The sequence below is a fragment of the Glycine soja genome, chromosome 12 (genome assembly GCF_004193775.1).
Source record: "Glycine soja cultivar W05 chromosome 12, ASM419377v2, whole genome shotgun sequence".
Taxonomy (NCBI): Eukaryota; Viridiplantae; Streptophyta; class Magnoliopsida; order Fabales; family Fabaceae; genus Glycine; species Glycine soja.
Genome location: NC_041013.1, coordinates 10,032,648 through 10,058,076, shown reverse-complemented (window position 1 = coordinate 10,058,076; position 25,429 = coordinate 10,032,648). Strand labels below are relative to the sequence as shown.

The 25,429-nt window shown below is 30.2% G+C and overlaps 1 protein-coding gene across 1 annotated transcript; it reads left to right on the top strand.

Moving 5' to 3' along the window:
- The first annotated feature begins 15,865 nt into the window (after positions 1-15,865).
- LOC114378687 lies at positions 15,866-18,833 on the top strand. The gene is made up of 8 exons (XM_028337328.1): positions 15,866-16,006; positions 16,128-16,415; positions 16,672-16,737; positions 16,832-16,996; positions 17,117-17,203; positions 17,297-17,431; positions 17,524-17,692; positions 18,721-18,833. Exons 1-8 carry the CDS (start codon positions 15,866-15,868, stop codon positions 18,831-18,833), a joined length of 1,164 nt encoding a protein of 387 aa, XP_028193129.1.
- The last annotated feature ends 6,596 nt before the right edge of the window (positions 18,834-25,429 follow it).

Genomic DNA, 25,429 nt, shown 5'->3' with positions numbered 1-25,429 from the left:
CTATTGTTTCTCCGTTGACCCTATTTCACTTTGTTTGGCCCCATTTGGTTTTTGTTTGGCAACATTTAGGTTTTGGTTGGCCTTGTTTCGTTGTGTTTCATGGCCTGCAACTAGTGTGTTGCCCTCTTGTTAGTCTATGTCAACAACCTTTCCAAAATCCCATGTCGTCCCCATGCACAACCAAATCAACACATCACTGTAGGGAAGTTTATCCACACGACTCGTGGCGCATTCTCGACGAGCATCACACTGGAACCGCCTCTTTCCGCCACAGGGCATGTTGTATTCACAATTGAACACCCATTGTAACTACGAGCCATTGTTGGCTATCATCAAGGTTTTTTGGAGCAACCACACAACTGGAACTATCTTTATTTTCATTTCTATTGGTTTTACCACATTGTAACAAGCTTGGTTCATATGTCATATATGCTCTAACTTGAGGGGGAGTGTGAAATATATTATTTGATATATTTTAATTACAACAATTTAATAGGGATTATTTCCCTTATTACTCATTATTTGGTTTCCTTATTTTGTAAACCTTATACATTATAAATAAGAGTATTTTGTATGGTCTTATAAGAAAACACACAACCGTAAATAATTCTTACATTTCTTAAATCCTCTACTCCTCACAATTTTATGGGTATGTTATTAATTGTAGCACCCTTACATCTTAATTTACATTCCTTCTGAGAGATTTTGTCACCAAATGGGTAGAGGGTGCAAGTGAGGTACATGAATCAAAGAAGGTGGAAAATCAATTTAACACAATTAATAAATTATGATTACAAAAATAGAAAGATGGGATTTGGCAAATTAAGAAATGATAGGAGAGAAGATGAAAACATGAAGAAGATCTGGAAAAGAGAAATGAGTGGGTAAGGAATGAAGAGAGAGAAACATGAGAGAGGAAAGAGAATTATTATTTTTAATTGTTTATAAAACTAAATGCAATTTACTATTATGTCCCTTAAATGAAGTAATTAAAACATAGAGAATAATTGGGTTTTTTGTCCAAAAGTTTTGGTGAAGGTTGTTAACATACTTCAAGTGAAAAAAGGTAAGAGTATGTTATATATATAATTAGATTTTCTTTTTTTTATGTATGCAAGGTGAGGTAGTTTTTATTTATGCAAACTTTGGTTATAGTTATGTTTTTTTTTTAATTGTCATACCTTGTGGTCCTACAAAGCTAATAGAATACATTTATTTTGTTTTCTTAAAAAAAATTAAACAATCATTTAAAATATACTAATAAATTGAAAATTTAAAATATATAGGATTTAAAAATTTTGACTCTTGATTCATGTGATTCGAGTTAATGAGTTGAACAAAGCTATTTGTGAGCTCGAATTGAGTCGAGTTCAAGCTAGAAAAAAGATTCATGTCGAGCTTGAATCGATCGAGCTGAGCTAAATATTAATGAACCGAGTCGAGCTGAATTAAGTTTGGTTTAGCTCAACTCATTTTCAACCCTCCAAGGGGTCAACAAGGGCTACTCTTTTTAAATTAGTATTTGGACATGAAACAATATTGTCCATCAAAATTTATTTGAATTCAATTCTATTACAAAGACAGAATAAAAGTCCTATACAAGAATATTTAAATATGATGAGTGAATTTATTATATGAAGGTTAATTGCTTTCTTTTTTAGAAAACATTATTCATCAAAAAAAAAGTTGTTAGGCATTATAATAAAAAGGTGAAAAGAAAATTTTTTTGAGTTGGAGATTTGGTTTGGAAAGTAATATTACCCATAGATAAAAAAATCTAAGGTAGATGGTAAGTGGTCACCAAATTGGGAAGAACCTTATGTTATCGAAAAGCATTTTTAGGAAATGCTTATGTAATTTACGAAGTAAATATTGAGAGTTATATTGGTTCGATAAATGAAAAATATCTAAAAAATTATAAACCAATAATAACTAAAATAAAAATTCTCATAACTTAAAAATGAAAGAGTGTAAATGTTCATAAAGAAAAATACATAAATAAAATTATCCCAAATAAATTGAAAACAAAGATAAATCTTTCTGAGAGTCCAAAGCTGAGGAAGACTTTGCAGATTTGGCATAGTGGTTCCTCCTCATCTCATCGGAGGTCTCGATCCATGTGGATGGTGGATGCATAGATTCTTTTTTAGCATACTTATGTTGCCTTCACATCTCGAGTGGGCCTTTCCATTCTTGCACAATCTGACGAGCAGAGGAATAAAGAAAATATTTTTTTTGTTCGTTACTTTCTTTGTTTTTTTTAAGCTCAACCAATTTCTCTCTAACACCTTTGAGTTCGTCTTGGATTGGTTTAAGTTTTGCCAAAAGCTCTTCCTCTTTCATGACCAAATCCTGTTTAGATTTTTCAACCTTCTCAATAGGACCTTGTATTAGCATTATGTTTTCCTTTGCCTTTTGAAATCCTTCTCGAGCTGGAATGAGTTAGGTCCTGTCTTGCTCTGTCGAAGACTTGATATCAGCAATATCAGAAGCATGTGGATTACAAAGTTGATGAGCTTCAAAAGCATTATTGAAAACGTCAAGGAATGTCTCCATTTCTTCACGAAGCTCATCAGCCATCAAGTCATTCAATTTGACAACTCCATTCACTGTTTGTCGAAGTTTTTCTTTATAGTCAGGATCAGCTAAAGAGTTTTCTAGATTCATGTCAAAAGCAATTTTCTTGAAATGATTCACAACTTCATCGAAGCACGTAAAGGTTCTATTGTGACTCTCTTCGGAAGCCTCTGATGGCATCGAATATGAGGACCAAATGTCAATAAAGGAAAAGAGGTCAGCATTAGTTGGATCTTCATTATCTTGAGGTGGATCAATAATTGAACTTGGGGGTATTGCGGATTGTTGTAGAGCAAGCAAAGTAGCAGCCATTATCCCCAATGATAAATTTTCTTGATTGGCCATAGGGGCTACTTCAATACCTGATGAAGATAAAGATTACTTTATTAACAAATCAAAATCATTATGAAGGTTTTGAAGATTGAAGGATATGTTATACCTTTGTCTGATTCAGGGATGCAATAGTTGAAATTATCAAAGGATTGAAGAATATCATTAACAAGGGGTTTAGGGATTATTATTGCAAGAGCATCTACTATAGGTAATTCCTCTTCATGGTGAGTAGCTTGAGAATATTTTTCTTTTTTTATAATTGGACTAGAAGTTGGTGTTAGACTCAATCTCCATGTAATTTTCTTCAACAAAATGTTCTTGATGAGATGGTTATTTCAATGGAAATGATTTTGTTCGACTCTGAACTTCGTCCTTATCCTCCTCAACATTCTTTTCAGCTGTTTTTCTTGTTTTTGGTGTCGAGATTGGGAGTTCTGAATTTGAAACTAACAACAAAAATTAGAAATATACAAAATTCTAAGGAGCAAAATTGATTAAGATAACCATGATACTTACCATTCTTGTCTTTGTTGACACTTTTAGCATTAGAGCTAACAATAGGAGTGTCATGAGTTTCTTCATCCTATTGTAAGAGAAGAATTAAAATCAATATCAAAATGTGTTGGAATAAAGATCTATAAATATTCAAGTAAAAATACATTATTGATAACTGTTGATTATGAGTATATTTTGGGATTATATTATAGAGGAATTTATAATTTTTCTCTTCTAATTTTTCCTTTTTGAGAAAATAATTGTTAAATTAACATCATTTAAGTTTTTGTACAGAGAATATTAAAAGTGATGTATTTATGAAGTAAAATAAAACACAGAAATACAAGAATAATTAAGGAAAACAAACTAATTGAGGAAAGAATGGCTACTTAAGGAAAGAAGGCTAATTAAGAAAAACAAACTAATTAAGGAAAGAAGACTAATTGAGGAAAGCAGGAAATCGGAATAATTAAGGAAAGAATGACTAATTAAGGAAATCAGACTAATTCAGAAACTCACTAATTTGCACCTATAAAAGAAGAAGGGATAAGAAGGGACAAGACACACAGAAATTCCAACATAATACAATTTCTTATAGAAGACAATGACTAGAAGAAGAAGAAGCAAGCAATGAGAGTCATTCATTTCCTCCATACCCTTTCTTATCTTTTCCCCCTTTACTAAATATCTCCTCTTGCAATTATAAAGTCTCCATGACAATCAGAGGCTAAACCCCCTTTGTTAGAAATTTGGCAGCCAACTACTCTTGATGTAATTTCTCTTCCTATCTATTTATAATATTACTTTTGCATTATCCTTTCTTGTACTTAATATTATTGTTCGTGGCTTGATCACCCATTTGCATGATAAGTTGTAGGGGTAGCGTTAGAAAACGTTATTTTCTAATAGAATTGGAAAAGGATATCTAAATAACGTGATCACTAGGGATAGGTTGATATTTGTTTATATACATCTCTTCTCTTAATGCAATTTACTATTTTAGCTTTGCAAAGGGATTTGGGAGAAAAAAATAGATAAATTAGGCTCTTTCGTGCGGGAGACCAAAGTTAGAGTATACTAGCAGATGCAGGTGTAAATTGGAATAATTATAAATAGAGAAAAATCATTAACATTACATCAAAGAGTAACTCTAGTAGGCTAAGTTTCCAACATTCTCATCTTTTGAATTTCCTTCTACAATATTATTGGATTTTCTCTTATTTTCTATCTTTAATTAATTAATTTAAATTCATGTTTAATTCTTTTTCTTGTTTGATTTAATTTTCAACAATTTAATTTATTGTTTTCTACAACCTTTTCAAATCTTTTTCTTAATTAAATATTTCATTTACCTAAGTACAAACAAAGTCTCTATGAATTCGACACTCGAACTTTCATTTTAACTTTACTACTTGGGACATATTTGTGCACTTGCCAATCCATTAACACTTATCATCTACTGGATTGGGAGGGCCTTCTGAAGAAGAAAGATAGCCAAGACTTATCTCTCAATATGCAACTTTAAAGGTATGTCTTAATTAGTTCTCTAGATTTAGAACAAGTAGGGTAAATCTTAAAGTCTCCTAAAAATAGTATGTTTCATTTTTCGAAGAAATAAAGATATATTTTATAATACTTATAAATTTATGCAAAAATATTCAATAAGTAAATAAAAGAAACTTTAAGGTAAGATACCTTTTTCTTTGGCTTCACTGAAGGAATCAATTTAAAAGAATAGTTGATTGGCAAATCATCATGTAAGTCATCTTTCCCCTTGGTTATCTTTGGACCAAATGAGTGAATAATAATAATAATAATAATAATAATAATATTAAATATCAAAAAGATGAATAATAAAAGAAAATTCTTAGTGAAAATTTGATGTAAACAAACCTCTACATGATCTTTATTATTGGAATATTTTGGTGGAAGTTTGATCTTATCATCACTTTTGTCACTAGTATTTTTCTTAGAACCATATTAAAAGTGTACATTAATTAGTAGGAAAGTCCCATCAAGGATAAAAAAAAAAAAAATTCAAAATACCTTGTTTCCAATCCTAATACGTGAAGGTGTTTCCCTCTTTCAAGAAGTCTTTTTGGAAGCTCATGTCTTGTTATCATTTTCCCAATTCTCTGTTTCCTAAGTCTTTTTGAAACACATACAAAATTCATAGTTAGGATTCATAAAAAATAAATATTGTTTCAATAAAATAAATTTACCATCTAGTGCTATCGTTTCACAATCCATTCATTCCTCAAGAATGCAAGAAGAGTGTGTATGCAATTTGTCATTGTGCATCCTTACTTTAGTTTGTCTTTTGTATTGAGTCTTAGTTTAATTTTGTTTTTGAGTCCTTACTTTTTTTTAAGTAGTTTTTATTGTTTTAGTTAGTCTTGCTTGAGGACAAGCAAGGTTCAAAGTTTGGAGTGTTGATAAACATCAAATTTACATGATTTTTATATGCATTTTGTGACATTTATTTGACATTTTAATTAACTTTAGACCTTGTTTTGAATCAAATTAGTTTTAAGTTCATTTTTTACTTTTTCTTAGGTAAAATTTTATGTTTTAGTTGATTTTAATGAATTTTTTAATAGTTTTTCAGCAAAAATGGGTTATTCTAGCAAGAACTCTAGAGACCCAAAATCAGTAGAAAGTTCTAGATAGAGAAATTGTAAACATTGAAGATAAAAGCTAGGAAAATCAAGAATAAGATATTTTTCAAGGATAAACCAGCTAAGGAAAAAACAATTACTTGAATTAATTAGAGATATTATTTGTTTGTAATTTCTTGTGTTATTTTCTTAATTAAACCTAGCTACTATTTTATAAATAGGAGGCTAGGCATTCATTGTAATAGTGTAGAAGCCCCCAAGTAATTCTTATAATTATATTTTAGACTTTCAATTGCTAGACACCTCCATTATTCCATTAGACACTCTAGGTTTCATTGTATTATTTTTGTGAGTGCAATTCTTTCCACCTAAGAGAAGAAAGGATGAACCTTGTTTCGCTTTAATTCTATCAATTCAATACTTCATCTTGAGTTCTTTATATATTTGTTTCTGTACTTAATGTTTTTATTGGATTGGTCATCTTATAGATAAATTCAGGAATTGACTTGCGCTTTAGCGAGCCTTGTTGAAGCTTAAACATGAATCAAGTACTTAATAGGGATTATCTCTAGGGATAGATAATATTGGTTAAGTCTAGCTAATTCTCGACCATTAATGTTGATTGCTTGTGTCGGTATGTCCAAGAGATTGGGTATCAGGCAAGTAGTTTAGAATCTGCGACCATGAATGAGTTGGGGTAGAATACATTAGTGAATTAGGTATGAGCAAGAAAGATGAGTAGAGAACTGTGAAGTTATAGTAGATCGAACGAATTCTAAATCCAAACCTAAACATTTATTCATCAAGATTAACCTTATCATCTAAGTCTAGTATTTTTATCTTTACTTAATTATTTTATTGTCATTTAATTTTTATTACAATTAATTTTATGTTACTTATTTCGTGATAATCACAAAACAAAAATACAAAAATATAATTCTTAGTAAATAATTACATGAAATATCTTCTTTATTTGTATGGGAGACAACCTAAATGATAGTTTAATTACTACATGATGATTGAGTTATACTTGGCCTAATTAATAGAAACAACCAAGTAGCGACATTAATTATAGAAAATCCCAGCATGTATGAAATACGTGAAAAGGGCAAGCTCTAATTTTAGAAGTTATAACATATAACTTGATACACTTGTTTTGTAATTAAGCATACTAAGTTAGAGGTAGTTGTTAGGGAATGGCTTAGGCACAATTCATATAATGACTCATATTGGCTCAAACACAAGATTAACCCAAAATCACAAGTATTAATCGAGGTGAATACCAAGAACAAGAGTCTTATCATACACTCAAGTATAGTGGATAATAGATCGGCCTATAATAGAATTGTCTCATCGATACATCAAGATAAAGTATCATTGTCTATTAAATGCCTTGGGACTTGTGATTTGGGAAATTGATATATCTCTTACTCCTTTAAAGTATAAACTAAATAGTAATAAATCATTATATTAGATATATATTTACTCTCTTATTCCCATAATAATTAAAAAAAATATCCTAAAATAAATGTTATTTTAACTTTTTAATATAATATTAATTACACATTTTACTTATATTTCTTATAATATTAATGATATGGATATAAAAACAAAAAAAAATGACTTAATGATAAGATAGTTAATTTTGTAAAATTATTTTTCTATTTCATCTATTTATTAATTTTTCTTGTTCTGTAATTACAACGACAATTATAATAAAATAGAAAAAGTAATATACATTGTCACTCTGAAAATGTTTTACTAATTTAGGTTAAGTGTATTTTGTAAATACCATAGTTGTCAAAACTGGACCAAATTAGTTTATTTGATCAGTTTAATCGAGAATCAATATAGTGATCGGTACAAATACTCTAAAAAAATCATATCCTTTCAAAATTGGTGAGAATTGTTCAAAGGGTCCAAAATCGATTTGAATCAATGTTTCTAATTTTGTTATTCCCTAGGAACTTTTTAAATTTATAAAAAATATTTTAAGATAAATAAAAGCATGTATTTAATAAATATAAATTATTTTATCAATTATTGTTAATTTTTTCTTATATAACATGTAATTTTATTTTATTTTCTTATACCTTGATATTTTATTAATTTTTCATTTCTTTTTTATTCTAAATGTAAACTTGTTATTATTAATGTACATTATTGTACTTTATTAGAATTTAAACTTAAGTATTATGGTATATTTGGTTAGACTTTTATGTATATTTGAATGTTAAGAACTTATTAAATAATATCTTATTTTAGTTTTTAATGGTATAAAATTATGTGATATTATATTTATTTAAATTTTATAAATTATTTAATTAATATTATTTTACTAATATCAATTCGACCCCGATTCAACTATTGAATCATTATTTTAATTGGTTGAATGATCTGTCCGCGATCTTATAAACATTGAGAAAATACTCATTCATTTTCCACGATTTGTTCTAGCCTTACCAAAGAATCAGCCAAATTAATTAATTAATATGATCCAGGATCTTTTAGTCCACTCAAAACATACCAGTCGATATCCACCAAAACTCAATCGCCATGAACAATTTATTTAAAACATGTTAGTTAAGTCCATTTCAAATAGATCAATTTGCGAAAGGTATTTTTCGAGCATTAGCGTAGAAACATTTTCTTAAAAAATATTCGATTTTGTTACGATCAGACAATTGCACTACACAGATTTTTTCTTCTTCTTTTTTTTTTTTTTTGCGGTTGGGGAAATATTTTCGAAAGATTTTATTATTATTCTGATACCAAATAATAACAGGTAGGGATTGCGCAAGATTTAGAGATTGAATTCCATTCACTGTACATCCTATCCAATTATAGAGGTGCATGAAACACGTAGTGTTAATTAACCCTAGCTAAAAATTTAAAAAAGTGATTGAGTGTTGCATCCTGCCCAGTTGTTTTTCTTGAATTGAAAATCTTTATTGAGTAAAATCCAATGCATGGCTGGTCCATTGAGAGTGACTGCCATTCCTAAAACAACAGGAGCCACGATTATGATACAGAGCCTATTTATCATTGTTGTGGGTCACATTGAAGGAAATGAACCCAAGGGCAAGTGTGCAATAAATAAGGACCTTGCCTTTGTTTTTCAAGTGCAAGATCTATGGCAAATAATGATAACAAATAATAAATAATAGTAAATTCATATTTTCTAATTCATATACTTATTAAAGATCTAAGCTGATAAATTTTAATCATATGTCTACCCACTTTGGTGTAGTAGTTTTTTCCTTATTTAAAAATTAGGGGAAAAGTGACACTTCCGCACCCCCTCCCTCTATATTTAGAAAATACTAAATAAAACAAAAGAAAGATGATGATGACGGTTAAACGAGAATGTACAAATATATTCTAAAATTGAACTCTTTTTTTTTTCAAATCAAAATTGGACTTTATGTACAGTTAGTGGAGTGATTCTTTTATATTTTTAACAGTAATGTCGTGTATAATTAATGTTTAGTCTAAAAAACATGAAAATAAAAAGTATTACCGCCATTATAATAATTAGATAAGGAAAAAAATAGTTTTACAATGTGGCAATAAAATGTTGATATCGTATTATAGTAGTTATAGTTATTGCAGTTATTACTATAGTTATAGATGAAAATTGGATTGCTTCGGCTTCTTCCGTGTTTTATATTTGTAAAAAAAAAAAAAAAAAAAACTACGAGATCCACCAACCATTGAGCCTCCACAATGTTACTCATTTGAAGGGAGTTGCTATTCGTCCTTTCAAAATTGCTATTGGCCCCTACTAGAACATCACAAAGACCAAAATATCCTTTCCAATTATTGGCACCACCATTTCTTCCATTCTTCCTATCCTCTTTTCCTGTCTTCCCTCCTTGCCTCACGCAACTCTCCCTTGTGCATGGTATTTTGTTCGTGTTTGTAAACACAACAAAATGACAATTTTGTTATACAAATTATACAACAGAATCATAATTTCATTTTATTTTGTGACAACCCAATAAAATCATAATTCCATTATTTTTTAGAATTTTTCTCACAATGGAATCATGATTTTGTTGTGCTGCAATTTCTATAATGCAAGAAAAATATTATACAATGGAATCATGAATTTGTTGTTAAGGGTTAGTTGATCAAAGACCGAGTGATTGGAGGAAACAAGCAACATGGAGCAAAGCTCGTTCATTCATACTCCCATACTCCTTAATCTTGGACTTTAGCAATGCAACCTTGGGGGTCATAATTGAAGAGGCCAGCTAGACCGCGGTAGATCTTGAACAACGATATCTAGAAGAGGCACCATTCCAGGGTATTCACCATCACTTGAAGGAAGGCCTCATGGGTGTCAAAGTCGTCGAGGAGGAAGATGGAGGTTTTCTCGAGCTTTAGAGATGGCAGCATTGACTTTAGTGACTTTAGGCGCAAATGTCCTTGTCTTGGGTTATGTCATGTTTTTGTGGATTGCAAGAGAAGAATCATGTTTGTGGGGTGTTATTTTTTTCAAATATGGTTTTATTTTTTAATAAACAATTTCAAAATAGAAAAAAATGTTTACATAATTTTAGATTATCCATTATAGAATTATGTGTGCATAATTCTAGAATGGACAATCCAGGAATTATGTGAGCATATGCATAGTTCCAGATTTCACATTCCAAAATCATGCAAACATAATTTCAGAATGAGCAATCCAAAAATGACTTGCTTTCAAAATTACTCATTCCATAATTATGTATGCATAATTCTGAAATAGACAATCTAGAGAATGATTCATTTTTTGTATATTTTGAATTCTCCAATCTAGAATCATAACAAAATCCCAAAGAACAAAGTAAAGGGTATTTTTTATCATTCGAGTTTTCTATTGGGTGCAGGAAGCAAAATGGGAGGTGTAGGAAGCAATTTTCCTAAATTAGGCCGCAAGAATGGATTTAGAGTTAAAGTCTACAATAGGCTCAAAAGTTATAACATGTAACCAGGGGTGTGCAAAAGGTAAAAAAACTGAACTAAACTGGTTTCGAGCTGAATTAGAAACTGATTCAGAATCGAACCGATTTTAAAAAACTGATTCTAAACTGAACTAGTTTTTAATTAATTTTAGACTGGTTCTAAGAGCCGAACTAGTTTCAAACTAATTTTTAAACTATTTTTTTTAAATAAAAAAATATTTAAACTAATTCAAAATCAAAGAAACAATTTGATTAATCGAATTAGTTTTATAAAATAGTGTACTCATTTTTTCTCGAACTAAGTTCTATTACAATTCGATTCAATTTGAACCGTTTTTTTTTTTTTTTGCACACCCCTACATGTAACCCAAAAAAAAAGACTAAAAGTAAGAACGTACATAAATTTAGTTGCCATGAATCAGCCTTCAAAGGATGGTTTTTTATATGTATGAATGAAGACATGTATTAGAGGTTTTATAAAAACTCATAGCATGCTCAACGAACTAGACTCAAGCGGTTTCTTTAGACGTACATAAATATTAAAAATCACGTTTTTACAAGAAAATAAAAATGCAACAAACTACTCAAAGTATATTCTACTTAGCGTAGACTAATTGATTAGGTGCCATGGATGAAAATATAAACACACAATTAGACATGGTAATGGGACGAGGCAGAGACATGTAAGGTATTGTCTTCCTAGTCTTCGATCCCAACTCTCCAACATATACCCGTACGCATCCTCGATACCCGATGGATTAAAATTTGTTACCCATCCACGTACCTGTCGGGTATTCCCGTTTCCGTCCCGTCCCCGGTTCAGATTTGTAAAAAAGTTTTTTTTTGTAAAAAAATTATATTGAAAATCTGATTTAAAAAAATGATTGTTACATATTTATTTTTAACTACTTGTATTTGCAGCACATTTGTCTACAGAAATCATCAAGAAAAGAATCTTAAATTATGTAAAAATTATAAAAACAAATTGACAAGTAATTAATAAAATTTTAATAATTTTATCATCGGGGTGGGTACGGGAATGAGTATGGGATGAATAGTGACATCTCTGTCCCCGACCTCAACCCCGACTTATAAAGTCAGGTAATCCCCGAACTCGAACTTGTACCTGGTCAACTCAGGTACGTCAAAATTGGGACGGGTTTGAACGGATATCCACATGTATGAGTTTCATTGTCATGTCTAAACCCAATAAACGTAAGGAGGGAAAGGATAAAATATAAGCTTAAATGTAATTATGGTTTTCCTATTTTGTTTGATTCACAATTTTTTTATTTTAAAATTGAAATATTTAATTCTCTTATTTTTTAAAATTCATAATTTTGATCCTCCAATTTTAAAAGAAAGACATTTGATCCTCCTATTCTAAAAAAATTATAATGTTAGTCAAATTCTTAATTTTGCCTACACTTCATTTCTTTTCTTTTGGTCCAATTGAATCATAAACCTAACATATTTTTTAAGATATCATCAAGAAATGATTTAATTAATTACAAAGTAAGAAACAAAATATAGAAAAAATTAAATATTAAACCAAAATTGTGGATTATTTATAACACGGGACCAAAATTATGGGTTTTCTAAAATATGGAAAATAAATGTTTGTATTTTAAAATATGAGACCAAAATTATGTAATTTTTTAAAATATGAAAATCAAATGTCTCAATTTTAAAAACAGGAGATCAGAAAATTACAAATTGAGTAAAATAGAAAAATTAAAATTGCATTTAAGCCTAAAATATAACAAGTAAAATTGAACTCCTATAAAGTGATTCCACTTTAGAGGCTAAAGTGCACAAACCCTAACTATTTATAACAACAATAAACAATGTAGATCATAACAATTAATTTCGATTTGTTACATTATATTTGCTTATTTTTATAAATAAATAAAAAAAGTTGTATCACCTATTATTATCATCACTATTGACATATTGTCTCCTCTATCATTATCATCTCATCATTCTATTGTTATACTTGTAGGTATCACAATAATAATAATAATAATAATAATAATAATAATAATAATAATAATAATAATAATAATAATAGTAGGTAACATATTTTTATTCTTTTAATTAAAAGGTAAATCTAATGTGACAATTTGAAATTAGTTGTAACAATTTGAACAGTATATTTTTATGAATGGTTAGAATGTGTACACTTTACCATCTAAAAAATGAGTCTATCGAGAGAACAATATGGAGAGAAGATTTTAAAATTTGAATTGAAATAAAAAATATATATATATAATTTTGAATTATAGAAAAGGGCTCCAAGCCATCATAGTTTTTTCTGCTTCCAACATATCTACATGCATACATTACAAGCCAAACTCTACAAATTTGGATGAGAGAGATGTTCATTGCTTTAGACTTTAGCGATCATTCCACTGATGGTTGTAATAAGGAAAATTCGAACAATCATATCTAATAACTAACTCTGAGACTAGAGTAATGCACTATTTCAATCAAAGTTCATGATAGCAGCTACAACCTCTAATATAAGGTAGATATGGTAGAGTTAATGCAGTGGAAGTGTTCTTTCTCTTAGTGGCATTTTCCACAGTACCTATATAGTTACAAGATTCGAGCATGCTACCAAAGTTTTTCATGTTTCATGTCTTAAGCAAGTTGATCCTGACCATAATAGAGTCTTGCCAAATTCAGTTGCCATAGTAATATTTTACATGACCCCAAGAGATAATATATTTTTTATTTTCATCCAGACAGTTAGCTAGATTTTACTAACAAAATCTGTTAACATTGATTATTTAATTAATTATGCAATCCTTAGTATATATATACCTTAATTATAGAATTTTTCTTGTATTATGTTATCCTTCATATATGCTATAATTATAGGACTTCCCATATTTCCTTACACATTCCTATTGTATTTATATTTTATACATATGTTATTTCTAATTAAATAATCCAAGTTTTTAAGCCTTAAAAAAATTTTGTTTAAAGTTTTATTTTTTTTTTCTTTAAAGTCACGATAGTCAGGCATGACTATGAAGTAATCATCACAAAATGTGAGTTTCCCTTATGGTTGAATCTTTTGGAATCCCTAACGTGTGAGATGTGAAATTTCCTGATTCAGACACAGTACCAAGTACAACAAGCCCTTTTTTTTTCTTTCTTCAAAATATCACTTATTCAACGTGTCCAACACACTTACTAAAGGATAGGATATCTTTCTAACTCTGCTTTGGATACCTAATATTTTTGCTGCGACATCCAGCAACAAAAGTGAAAGGACTAAAATGTCATTCACTTTTTACTTATAAAAAAATGACTCGTTCGTACAAGTCACTTCAGTGCCGTTTTTCTTCTTCCTCTTCGCTGTGCCGCTTTCCTTCTTCTTCTTCCTCTTCGTTGCGCCATTTTCCTTCTTCTTCCCCTTCGCGTTCCTTGTTGTTTCTTCTTCTCTCTCCGTTCGTGCTTCTTCTTCCTTCGTGGGTCCTGCTCCTCTGTTCCTGGTTCTTCTTCTTCGTGGCTCCTGCTCCTTCGTTGTTGCTTCTTCTTTTTTGCGTCTTCTTCGTTCTCCTCTGAGGTAAGTATTCTCCTTATGATTGTTTGTGAATCGTATTGTTCGTGCATTGGTGCTCCTTCGTTCGTGTTGCTTGTGTTGGTATTCTGAGCATGGTCATTTTTTGTGAAAAAAAGTCATACAGATTGGCAATCTGTATGAACCATACGGATCAGAATCCGTATGAACCATACGAATCAGCAATTCGTATGACTTTTTTTTTAATTGTTAATTTATTTTCTGATTTAGTTTTTTAAAAAAATAATTTTAAATTTGTTTTGTGATTTATTTTTTGTTTGTTATATAGTTTTATTAGGATTGATTGGTGATATTATTTTATACTAGTATTTTATAGTGGTGTAGAAACAATAAACAAATTAGATTAAAAATTAGATTGGTGAAAAAAAATTAAAAATATAAAAGAATTTTTTAGTTAGTTTAAAAAATTGATTGAAACAAAAATTTAAAATATTTTAAAATTGTTAGTTAGTTAAAAAATGATTGAAACCATAGTTTAAATATTTTTAAATTGTTACTAAGTTTTAAAAAATGATTGAAAAAATAATAAAATATTTTATAAATGTTAGTTAGTTTTAAAAAATGGTTGAAAGCGAAATTTAAAATATATTAAAATTGTTAGTTATATTTAAAAAATGATTGAAAGCATATTTTAAAATTGTTAGTTTGTTTTAAAAAATGATTTAAAATTGAAATTTAAAATATTTTAAAATTGTTAGTTAATTTTAAAAAATGATTGAAACTGAAATTTAAAGTATATTAAAATTGTCAATTAGTTTTAAAAAATGATTGAAACCGAAATTTAAAGTATATTAAAATCCCTAATTAGTTTTAAAAAATGATTGAAATCGAAATTTAAAATATATTAAAATTATTTTTTAGTTTTAAAAAATGATTGAAACCGAAATTTAAAATATGTCAAAATTGTTAGTTAGTTTTAATAAAATGATTGAAACCAAAATTTAAAATATGTTAAAATTGTTTTTTAGTTTTAAAAAATGATTGAAACAAAAATTCAAAATAATTTAACATTGTTAGTTAGTTTTAAAAAATGATTGAAACAAAATTTCAAAATATTTTAACATTGTTAGTTAGTTTTAAAAAATGAATGAAATAAAAATTTAAAATATTTTAAAAAAATATTGTGCAAAAATGGTTAGAACTAGAGGTCTCGGTTAGGGCTTTAGGCCAAGTAATAGGAAAAGCCCTAGGGAGGAGAGAGACTAGTGACAATGATAATGATGCCCCCAGCTCAAAGGTCTACCGCATTTACCGATAGGCAACGACAATAGGCGCGTGTTGTTGAGGATCCTCCGACGGCCATGGAGGAATTGAACGAAGAGCAACAACAACCACCTGTTGAAGGTGTTACTAATGTTGAGGGTTTTTCAGGCGAACCCCATGACACATCAGTTTTTAGAGATATTGAAAATCACATTGTTTTGAGAGTTTGGAATGGACAGGTATGTAAATCTTAAAAAATATAAAGCACGTAGTTTGCAACTTATTATTCTTTTGTTACATGATCGATATTATTGTTTGTGGGAATGTCCTAAGCTAAAGTTATCTTCCCATGGAATGAAGATAGCTAAGTTCGGGAGGCCTGCTCCAGAGATTGAAGGCTTTGTGGCTGCCAGCGGAGTAAGTCCTTTGATCACATGTTCCCTAGATACGAGAGATCGAGGACTAATATATGCTTTTGTGGAACGTTGTCATAAGGAAACTAGTAGTTTCCATTTGCCCATCAAAGAAGTGACTATCACCTTGGATGACGTGGTGTCGTTGCTACATTTGCCTATTGTAGGGGCATTCCATACCTTCGAGCAACTTCATGTCGACAATGTTGTCAATATGTTGGTGGAATTACTCAAGGTCAGCGCTGCAGAGACAAGAGCTGAGACGATTCAATGTCATGGCTCTTATGTTCGACTATCGTGGTTGCAAGATGTGTTCAGACGAAAATCAATGCATGTCACTGGATTGTAGCTGCACAAGCCTATTTATTGCATCTGCTTGGATGCCCACTCTTTGCTGACAAAAGTGTCACACGCGTGCACATGGTATTCTTGGATGCATTGCGTGACTTGATGCAGAGTGGGACTTACGCTTGGGGAGTTGCTGCTTGCAGGATAATTTAAATAAGGCATCAAAGAGCACAGCGAGGCAGCTTGCAGGATATATCACTCTGTTACAAGTTAGTTCAAATGTTAATAAAACATGTTTTCATTGGCGTTGATTATTATATGTTGTCGCTTATTTTAATGAATATGTTTGCAAAATATCTTTAGTGTTGGATCTACGAGCATTTCCCGTCTGTTGGTTCTACCCTAGCTGCTAAGGATTATGACGAGAGGAGACTGCGTGCATTCCGATGGACCTCTGGCAAGGCATTACCTGTGTTGATGTATCACAAGTGTCTGGAAAGACTGATGTTGTGTGTTGGATTCCATATGGTGATCATCATTCATTTAGAGAATTTGAGGTCATCTCCTTGTTTTTGGCAATCTCCGATGAGTTCCTTGACAATCATTCACCAACCTGAGAGGGTTGTATGATAGTTTGGATACATCCAGACTATTCCGCCACATCTTGTTGCGCCTTCAGCTTTTGTTGAAGAAATGGATGCTAGATGGATGCAGTTCGATGACTACATTGCACATGTGGGGCAAATTTGTGTAGTGCCTAGCTAGTGTTCGTCACATTACATGAAGTGATTCTACATGATTTCGCATCTATTTATGACTCCGGCACAGTCAGGGGATCCTCCTAAAGTTTTGCCAGTTCAGCAATATGACACATTTGTTGAACCACATGGGCATCAACAACCAGTGGCGGCAGTGGCACCTGATGAAGAAGACTTTGATGTGCATCATCCTGGACATGCAATGGTAATATATTTTTTTGGTATTTTATGTTTGTTGTTTTGCTTTTTATTTTATTATTAACAGTTGTTATGTTTGTTTGTTTTTTCACTTACTAGGATGGTTATGTAGCAATTGCTGATAAGTTGGAGAGGCTACTAAACCTGAGGATCCTGACCGAAGGAACAGAAGCCTATATTGTTGCTGAAGAATGTCTGAGCATCACAAGAAGCTACATTGGCCAACCAACTATAGGTCATAGATCAAGGCATAGGTGGCGTACAGACGGTCATTAAAGTTTTTTTTTTTTTTTGCCTTATATATGTCAATTTTAATTTTTTGGATAATTTTTTTATTTGGTACATTTATGTATTGACACTAACATTTGGTTAATTTATAATTTTGGTGTGTTACTTATGGCACGTTTTTAATTGTTTTATAACAATTTTTGTTATCTGTTTATTGTTAATTAGCCGTTATTGTTGATTTGAGGAATAAATTAATTCGTCCAAAATAAATTACGAATATATATTTTTTACAACATTTAAGTATCATAAATCATTTTTAAAGTTGACAACACGCTGTTAATTGCAAGTGTCTGTTTAAAAAAATGAATACTACACCTACATACTGACATAGAAATGACTACTCAATTATTTTAGTTCTGATAGTAACAATACATGTTTGATGCAACATTAAAGCATGACATAACATTGTTGTACTTGACAACACATAGGAAGTGGCACGCGTCTATTTAAAAAAAATAATACAAGCAGTCTCATTGAACAACATCTATATATACCGCACCAACACTCTCAACAATCACACACTCTCGCCCAATTTACCTTTAGAAAACAAATTCTACAAGAAACTATGGCATTTTTGGGAGAAACAAGTAGTCAGACCATTGTCAACTCTCGATTAGCTTTTATTTTTCCAAATGGATCGATTATTCACAATGAATTTAGTGTTTATTTTCAAATTTCCACTTCGATACCCATTCGAGTACCTAATGATTGTGGTTTTGAAACACTAAAAAGCAGAATGCACAATACCCTTCAACTAACCAACGATCAATATTTGGATGAAATTTACTACCGGCAGCCATTTGCAGATGTAGGTAACCAATTTGTCTTTCAATGTATGCAATTGAAAAATGATAATGATGTTAACACAATATTAATGTGTAATGATCAATACTCGTGTGTTGGCCCGATTGAGTTATTATGTACCATTGGTAGAACATCAAATGGTGTATTAAACTTACTTCAAGCCATTATGACTCCTACTCATGATGCTCTACTGTATTACAACAGGAGGTGGAACATGCCACGTCAACACGACTTTGTGGGTTATTCGTTCACAGAAAAAAATCCAAAAAGATTTGACATTTCTTCAGGATGTAGCATTGACAGACTGGAGGATGTGATCAAGCAAGTTGAACCTCAAGGGATTCTCCCTTATGGTATTCATGAATCACAAACGATAAGGCGATTGTTTTTTCGATAACCAAGTCATTATGAGTATTCAAAAAAGTTATCAAATTTGAAGTAATTGAGCTGAAAATTGATGATGATGTGTTGAAGGTCTTAGTACAATCTAACTATTGGAAACGATTTGGCCCAATAGAAATTTTAGTTGTTTTTAGTAAACCAGTAATCAAAATGGAAGACGACATGTCTCGGTCCCAATTAGTATTAGCTAATTGTAGTTTGTGATGCATTTTGTGTTTGTCTCAACTATGTTGTAAGTTAATGCAATGTTTAAATTGGTGTCCATTAGCTAATGAAACCACATGTTTATTATTTTCAAAGTACTTATTTATGTCCTAACTTTAAAATAATTAGTCGAAATAACATGCATAAAGTAACAAAATGTCAACAAAATAATTATTTACAGAAATGTCAGTGGAAATAACATATTTTATGTTCATTCATCACCTAAATCAACAAATTTGATTTTCAGCCTAGACAAATTTGTGTAACGCTGCATTCTACCTATGTATGAGGTGGGTCATTGCTTTGCCTGATAATGGCAATGTGTATTCCAAAACAACGCCAATGGTGGTAAAGGACAATGGTCTCATAAAAAAAACCAGTTACATGATGACAAACAATTTCAATGCAAGATAACTAACAACATTGTCAACATTTATATTAACATAATAATTATGCAATTACTTGCACAAAATGATTCTCATACATATGACCAATGCATATTACGTGATGCACAGAAGAATTTGGTGGTGGTTGACTTCTAAGAAGAAAAATGTCATGCTTTGTTGTCGTGAAAGAGAAACAATGATCATGTTGTATCGTGAAACAATGACATATTTCATATCCATAATACTAATTCACTTGTCTATGGTAACCTACATGTAACAGACAACAAATAACAGTTACTTAAATGTTATTTTAAGAAAAAGTGACATAACAATAAACTTACGCATCATAGATAATCTGTCAACAAGTAGGAAACAATTTAATTCCTCAAACCTCTCTATACCACCAAGCAGGTTGATATATCTTCTGACCAGCTTGTGAAATCTTTATGCAGATGGTTGTGCACCAATGACCATGATTCTTCACCTATACCTAATAAGGCAGCTATTGCACGATAATCACAGTTATCATTTGTTTTGACGTTAATAATGTTTTCAATAGAATCCTAGATGCACAGATGAAATTGATCCAACATTAGAATATTTTGTCTTTGTATTGGTCGCTCAAATGATGATGCACTATGTTTCACTGAAGAATTACTATTTTGCATAGAGTGTAACACATCAACATACTCCCAATAAGATGGATCACATTTTGTTGACTTTTGTTGTTTGATCAGTGGTTTTTTTGGAGCACCTTTGGTCTTCACCTTTTCTGGAGGAGGACACATAGAGTTATAAGCAATTTCTCGAAGCTTTGTCTTTAAATGTACTTTGCCACAAACATCGAGCTGCTCAAATCATTTCGATATGGTTTCCATCTCCTCAGTTATGGTCACCTCAGTCTCACAAAACCCTTGATCTGAAAAACTAAGTCTCCGCAAAAAAATATGAGTTGTCTCTAGTGGTATGGAGCCAACAACATATTTAGACAACTCACATGCATATGAAAGACCATGGGTAGTCCTTATCACACATCCACAACGTGAAAGGTTTTTGCCTGCATAAGGTACACACTTATACTCAACAACAATTTCATTTAAAGCGTACTTTGATACCATGCCAAGTAGTTTTTTGTACAAGGCAACTTTAAACACATGCTCAACCATGTGCATACTTGTCTCAAAAGATGCTTTAATTTGGGTGTGTTGAAGTGTCATCATGTTGTTCATTGCTTCCCAAACACTGCATATGTCACCAAGGGAGTTTTGTAGAAGTCTCTTTAATGACAAATGAGCATTCTCAACCCTACAAATGAAATATACAACAACGTATAAACAACCGCAACATTTTCATTTAAGTCAACACTTAAACAAATCAACACAAACAAAAAACAATATTCATACATGTTAGTAGTTGTGTTTCCTAGATGCATCACTTTGTTAGTCCATGCTTTCACAAATTTTTCTTTGTGCGGAATCACATATTTTAAATGTATACAAAAAATTGTTTTAGCAATCTAATGTTACTTTTACCAATCTAATAACTAAATTATTTTCAATTAATTACTAAATTAATTTTTTTAGCAATCTAATTTTACTTTTAGCAATTTTTAAAAGTTTATATATAGTATCATTTTTTTTACCAATCTAATTACTAAATTATTATTTTTTATTATTTTTATACCAATATAAAATAATATCACCAAATAAATATTTATAAAATTGCTAAAGGAGGCAAATGTATATTTGTGAACAACGCACATACACTATCGGAGACAAAAAACGCTCGGAAAAGAAGGCAAGCGGAAGAAACTAACACTAAGGAAGTGAGATTTTGCGAGGAAAAATAGGCGTTGTAGAAATGAAAAATGTAGTCTGCTATTTATAACTAAAAATTTCGGCAATTTGAAAAATTGTTGGGTGTCCCAGAAAAATTGCTAGGTGCCCCAAGCAGTTGCCTATGTTCCAAAAAAAAACATAGGATGCTAAACAAAGAAGGTCTCCCAACAAGGGAGTTACTATTGGTCCCAACCCAATTTGTTATTTACCCCTACAAAGTGAGAAAATACCTTCTTACCCCCTCCCTCTTTTCCTTCTCTTTCTTTTCACCCCACCCAACATATTATCATCGACCAAGGCCGCAAGCCACCACCTCATTGTAGGACATTGGCCTCACCACGCCACCACCTCCTCGAACAGACCCCTTCACCACATCACCACCTCACTGTGCGACCCCCTCATCGGCCAAATCTAAACTAGGCAACCCCTTCACTGGCCAAATCCAAACGCGACATCACCAACAGCATTGTGTGTCATTCCCAACTTCAAATCTGTGAGCACACGACCCCTCACTAGCCCAGCCAGCACCATGCATCCTCACCATCGTGTCCAAACATCACCGCACGTGCCACAACTCCTTGCCTTGGTTTGCACGCCTCCACCATCATCAGATATCTTTTCGTAGAGGAAGAAGAAGAGGGAAACAAGCAATAGAAGTGTAGTTTCATTTTTACTTCGAAAAAAATAAACAACGAAATTGTAATTTCGTTGTTTTTTTTTTCACCCTTTGAAAAAAAATGAAAATACAATTTTGTTGTATAATGTGCAACAAAAACACAATTTTGTTGTACAATGTGCAACGGGATCGTGTTTCCATTATTTTTTTTGCGCCCCTTCAAAAAGTAACGGAAACACAATTTTGTTGTATAATGTGCAATAGAAATCGTGCTTCTATTATTTTTTTCACACCCCTTTAAAAAAAACAACGGGAACACAATTTTGTTGTATATTTGTACAACGGAATTGTGTTCTCATTGCTTATTTTTATTTACATCCCCTCAATAAACAACAGAAACACGAAATTGTACAACAAAATTGTATTTCTTTGAAAAGGGTATTTATGAAGGAAAAAAAGTGTCAGCCCCTTAGTAGGGATCAATAACAAATAGAGTTGGAGCCAATTGTAATCCCCTCCCAACAATACACAACAAATCCTTCAAAGAAATGGGTTTCCAACACTTTTGCCTCAAATTATCTTTAGCCCAACGTCCGCACTAGTTGTTTTGGTCCTTATGGGCCTCTAGATACATAATTTGTTGGGCCATTGTTAATAATCTAGAACACAAATGAACCTACATCTATCCAGTTAAAACTCAAAGGGTCTACTTCATAATTTTTTTGTGTTATGCCCATTCTCATAGTTCATAATCATGTAATTTAATTTAGGCATGTTGAAAATCGAATCAAACTATTTATAAATTGACAAATTGATATAAAAACAAAAATTGTTTAAATCAAAAATCTAAAAAATAAAACAAAAATCTAAAAAGTCACATTTTTACGGTTTATTTTGATTTTTAGATTTTGTTATAAAAATCAAACCAAACAACATATAGCAACTATATTAATTTTATTAGATGCTAAGAATTATGTGGCTAGTATTATTTTAAACTCATAATGGTTAATAGAGTTGATAATATCATTTTATAATAATATCAAATAAGAGTAAAAATAATAATTTTTAACAACATATGTTAAAAAATTAATAAAAAATAAAATTCCTTTTTAAAATAATATACCATAATAATTATGTACATTTAGTTAATAGATTTTAAAATATCACAATGGATTAAAAAAACTGTCAAATTGAACCAAACAAATTCGCAAAAGTTTAGTTTGGATTTGATGCTATATTCGAACCAAACCAAACCAAAGTGGATTTTTATTTTATATTTGATTCGGATGACTTTTTGTTCAAAAATCGAACCAAATCATACCACATCGTGAATACCCCTAATCTAACATAACATAACATAAGAATTTGGGAGAAGGCAGTGCACTTTAGAGGGTAAAGTGCAACCACCTTAACCCTTTATTAAGTTAATGGTCTAGATCTTTCTAATTCATTTAAAATATTTAGATTTATTTTTAATAAAAATAAAATTAAAATAAAAACACTTTATGATACTTCAAGTTGTCTCCTGTAATGTCCCTAGTTTGTCGACATTTTAATGACTCACACCCTACAACACTTCATAAGGTAATACTTCAATCAACTTTTTCATATGTCAGGATCCTCCACTAGTCAGAATTCTTTATAGGTAGCCTTTTACAAGACATTTTAGTGTATTTTGTCTTTACTTCCATGTTTTCCAATAAACTTCTCGAATGGTCATTCATCTCATAATTGCTCAAAGTCAAACTATTTAACTATGAAGTTCTTAAGTAACGGAATACCAAAAATAGATGCATCTTATTGTATAGGTAGTACCAATTAATTCTTTTGAATCATCTTCAACTATACAGTCTCATATCAACATAGATTCTAGATCTCTCTCATTTTATTGTGATTCGCTCGAGGTGTTACATGCCCTCCGATTTTCACTTACTTTGTCCTCGAACCACATTGTACTAGGATAAGTCTACTCTAATAATGCCGCTAGTTGTCAATGTCTTGCGACTCATACTTTATGACACTTCACTCAAATTTTTTGTTGGTCAAAATCCTCCATACTTTTTTGAGATCTAACAACAAAAAATGTTACAAATGGTATCAAAGCATAACTATTGTACCATTGCATCGGTTTCAGAAATGCAAGATCAGATGGTTAACCCAAAGTTACCATCTCAGTCCTTCATGGAAAACAATACTACAAACTATTTAGACTTGATCAGAAAAGTTCATACGAAATTGAAGACTGGAATTTGAAAAGTGAGAGCAAATGTAGGTAAGATTAGGGGTGCTTATAAACCAATCCAATCCAACATGGATCAAAAAAATCAATCCAAAATATTGGAAAATTGAAATTTTTTATTAGATCAGATCAAATTTTAGTTTTGATTTTAGAAACCGATTCAAACCAAACTTATATGCATGTATATATTTTTATTCATAAATTCATAATGTCACTCATATTTCACTTTTCTGCTTGTATATTTATAAAATTATCATATAACTTATATTTATTTATGAAAAAAATATTTAATAAAGATATTTATACTAATTATTTGAGTTAAGATACATAAATATTTTATTATTAGTTATATTAGGACATATAAATATATTTATAAAATTATCATATAATTTATATCTATTTATGAAAATATACTTAATTAAAGATATTTATACTAATTATTTGAGTTAAGATACATAAATATTCTATTATTAATTATATAATAATATATAAATAAAATATCCGATATTTTAAATTATTTTGTATTATATATCTTACCTTTTATTTAGTATATATATATATATATATATATATATATATATATATATAAATTTAAGAATTCAAAAACAGAGTTGGATGACACGTAACGAAGTAGTTTTTAAAGGTTTGGATGTCACATGTCATTGATTCATAAATAATATAAATTGATTTGATGATTAAAATATTTATTGGTCATTAAAAAATTATTTTCAAATATTTATTGGTCATAAAAAAATTATTTCATTAAACTATTTTTTTATTATTTAAACTGTATTTCAAAATATGTTTATCAATCAGTTTTTTTTTATAAAACATTTATTGGTGATTAAAAATAAATTTATAAATAAAAAAATTTTAGTATATTTTTAAAGAATAATTTTGCTATAATCAAATTTACCAATAAAAAATTATATATATTTTTCATGTGTAAATTAAAATAATTAATTTTATAATAAAAATGTTTACATTGTATTAATATGAAATTTAATTTAGAAATTTTTAAATTCAGCAAAAAAAATCTAAAAATTAATGTAATTTGAAAAATAATATAAATAAATGCAAAATTGAATAGTTAAGCGGTAAAAAGGTTTTGTTATAATATATAGTTTTTTTTTATAATTCAGTAAAATTAAAATTCATTAATTTGAAAATTGTATTATAATTAATTAATGCAAAAATAAGTAATTGAGCAGTGTTTGTATTATGTTAT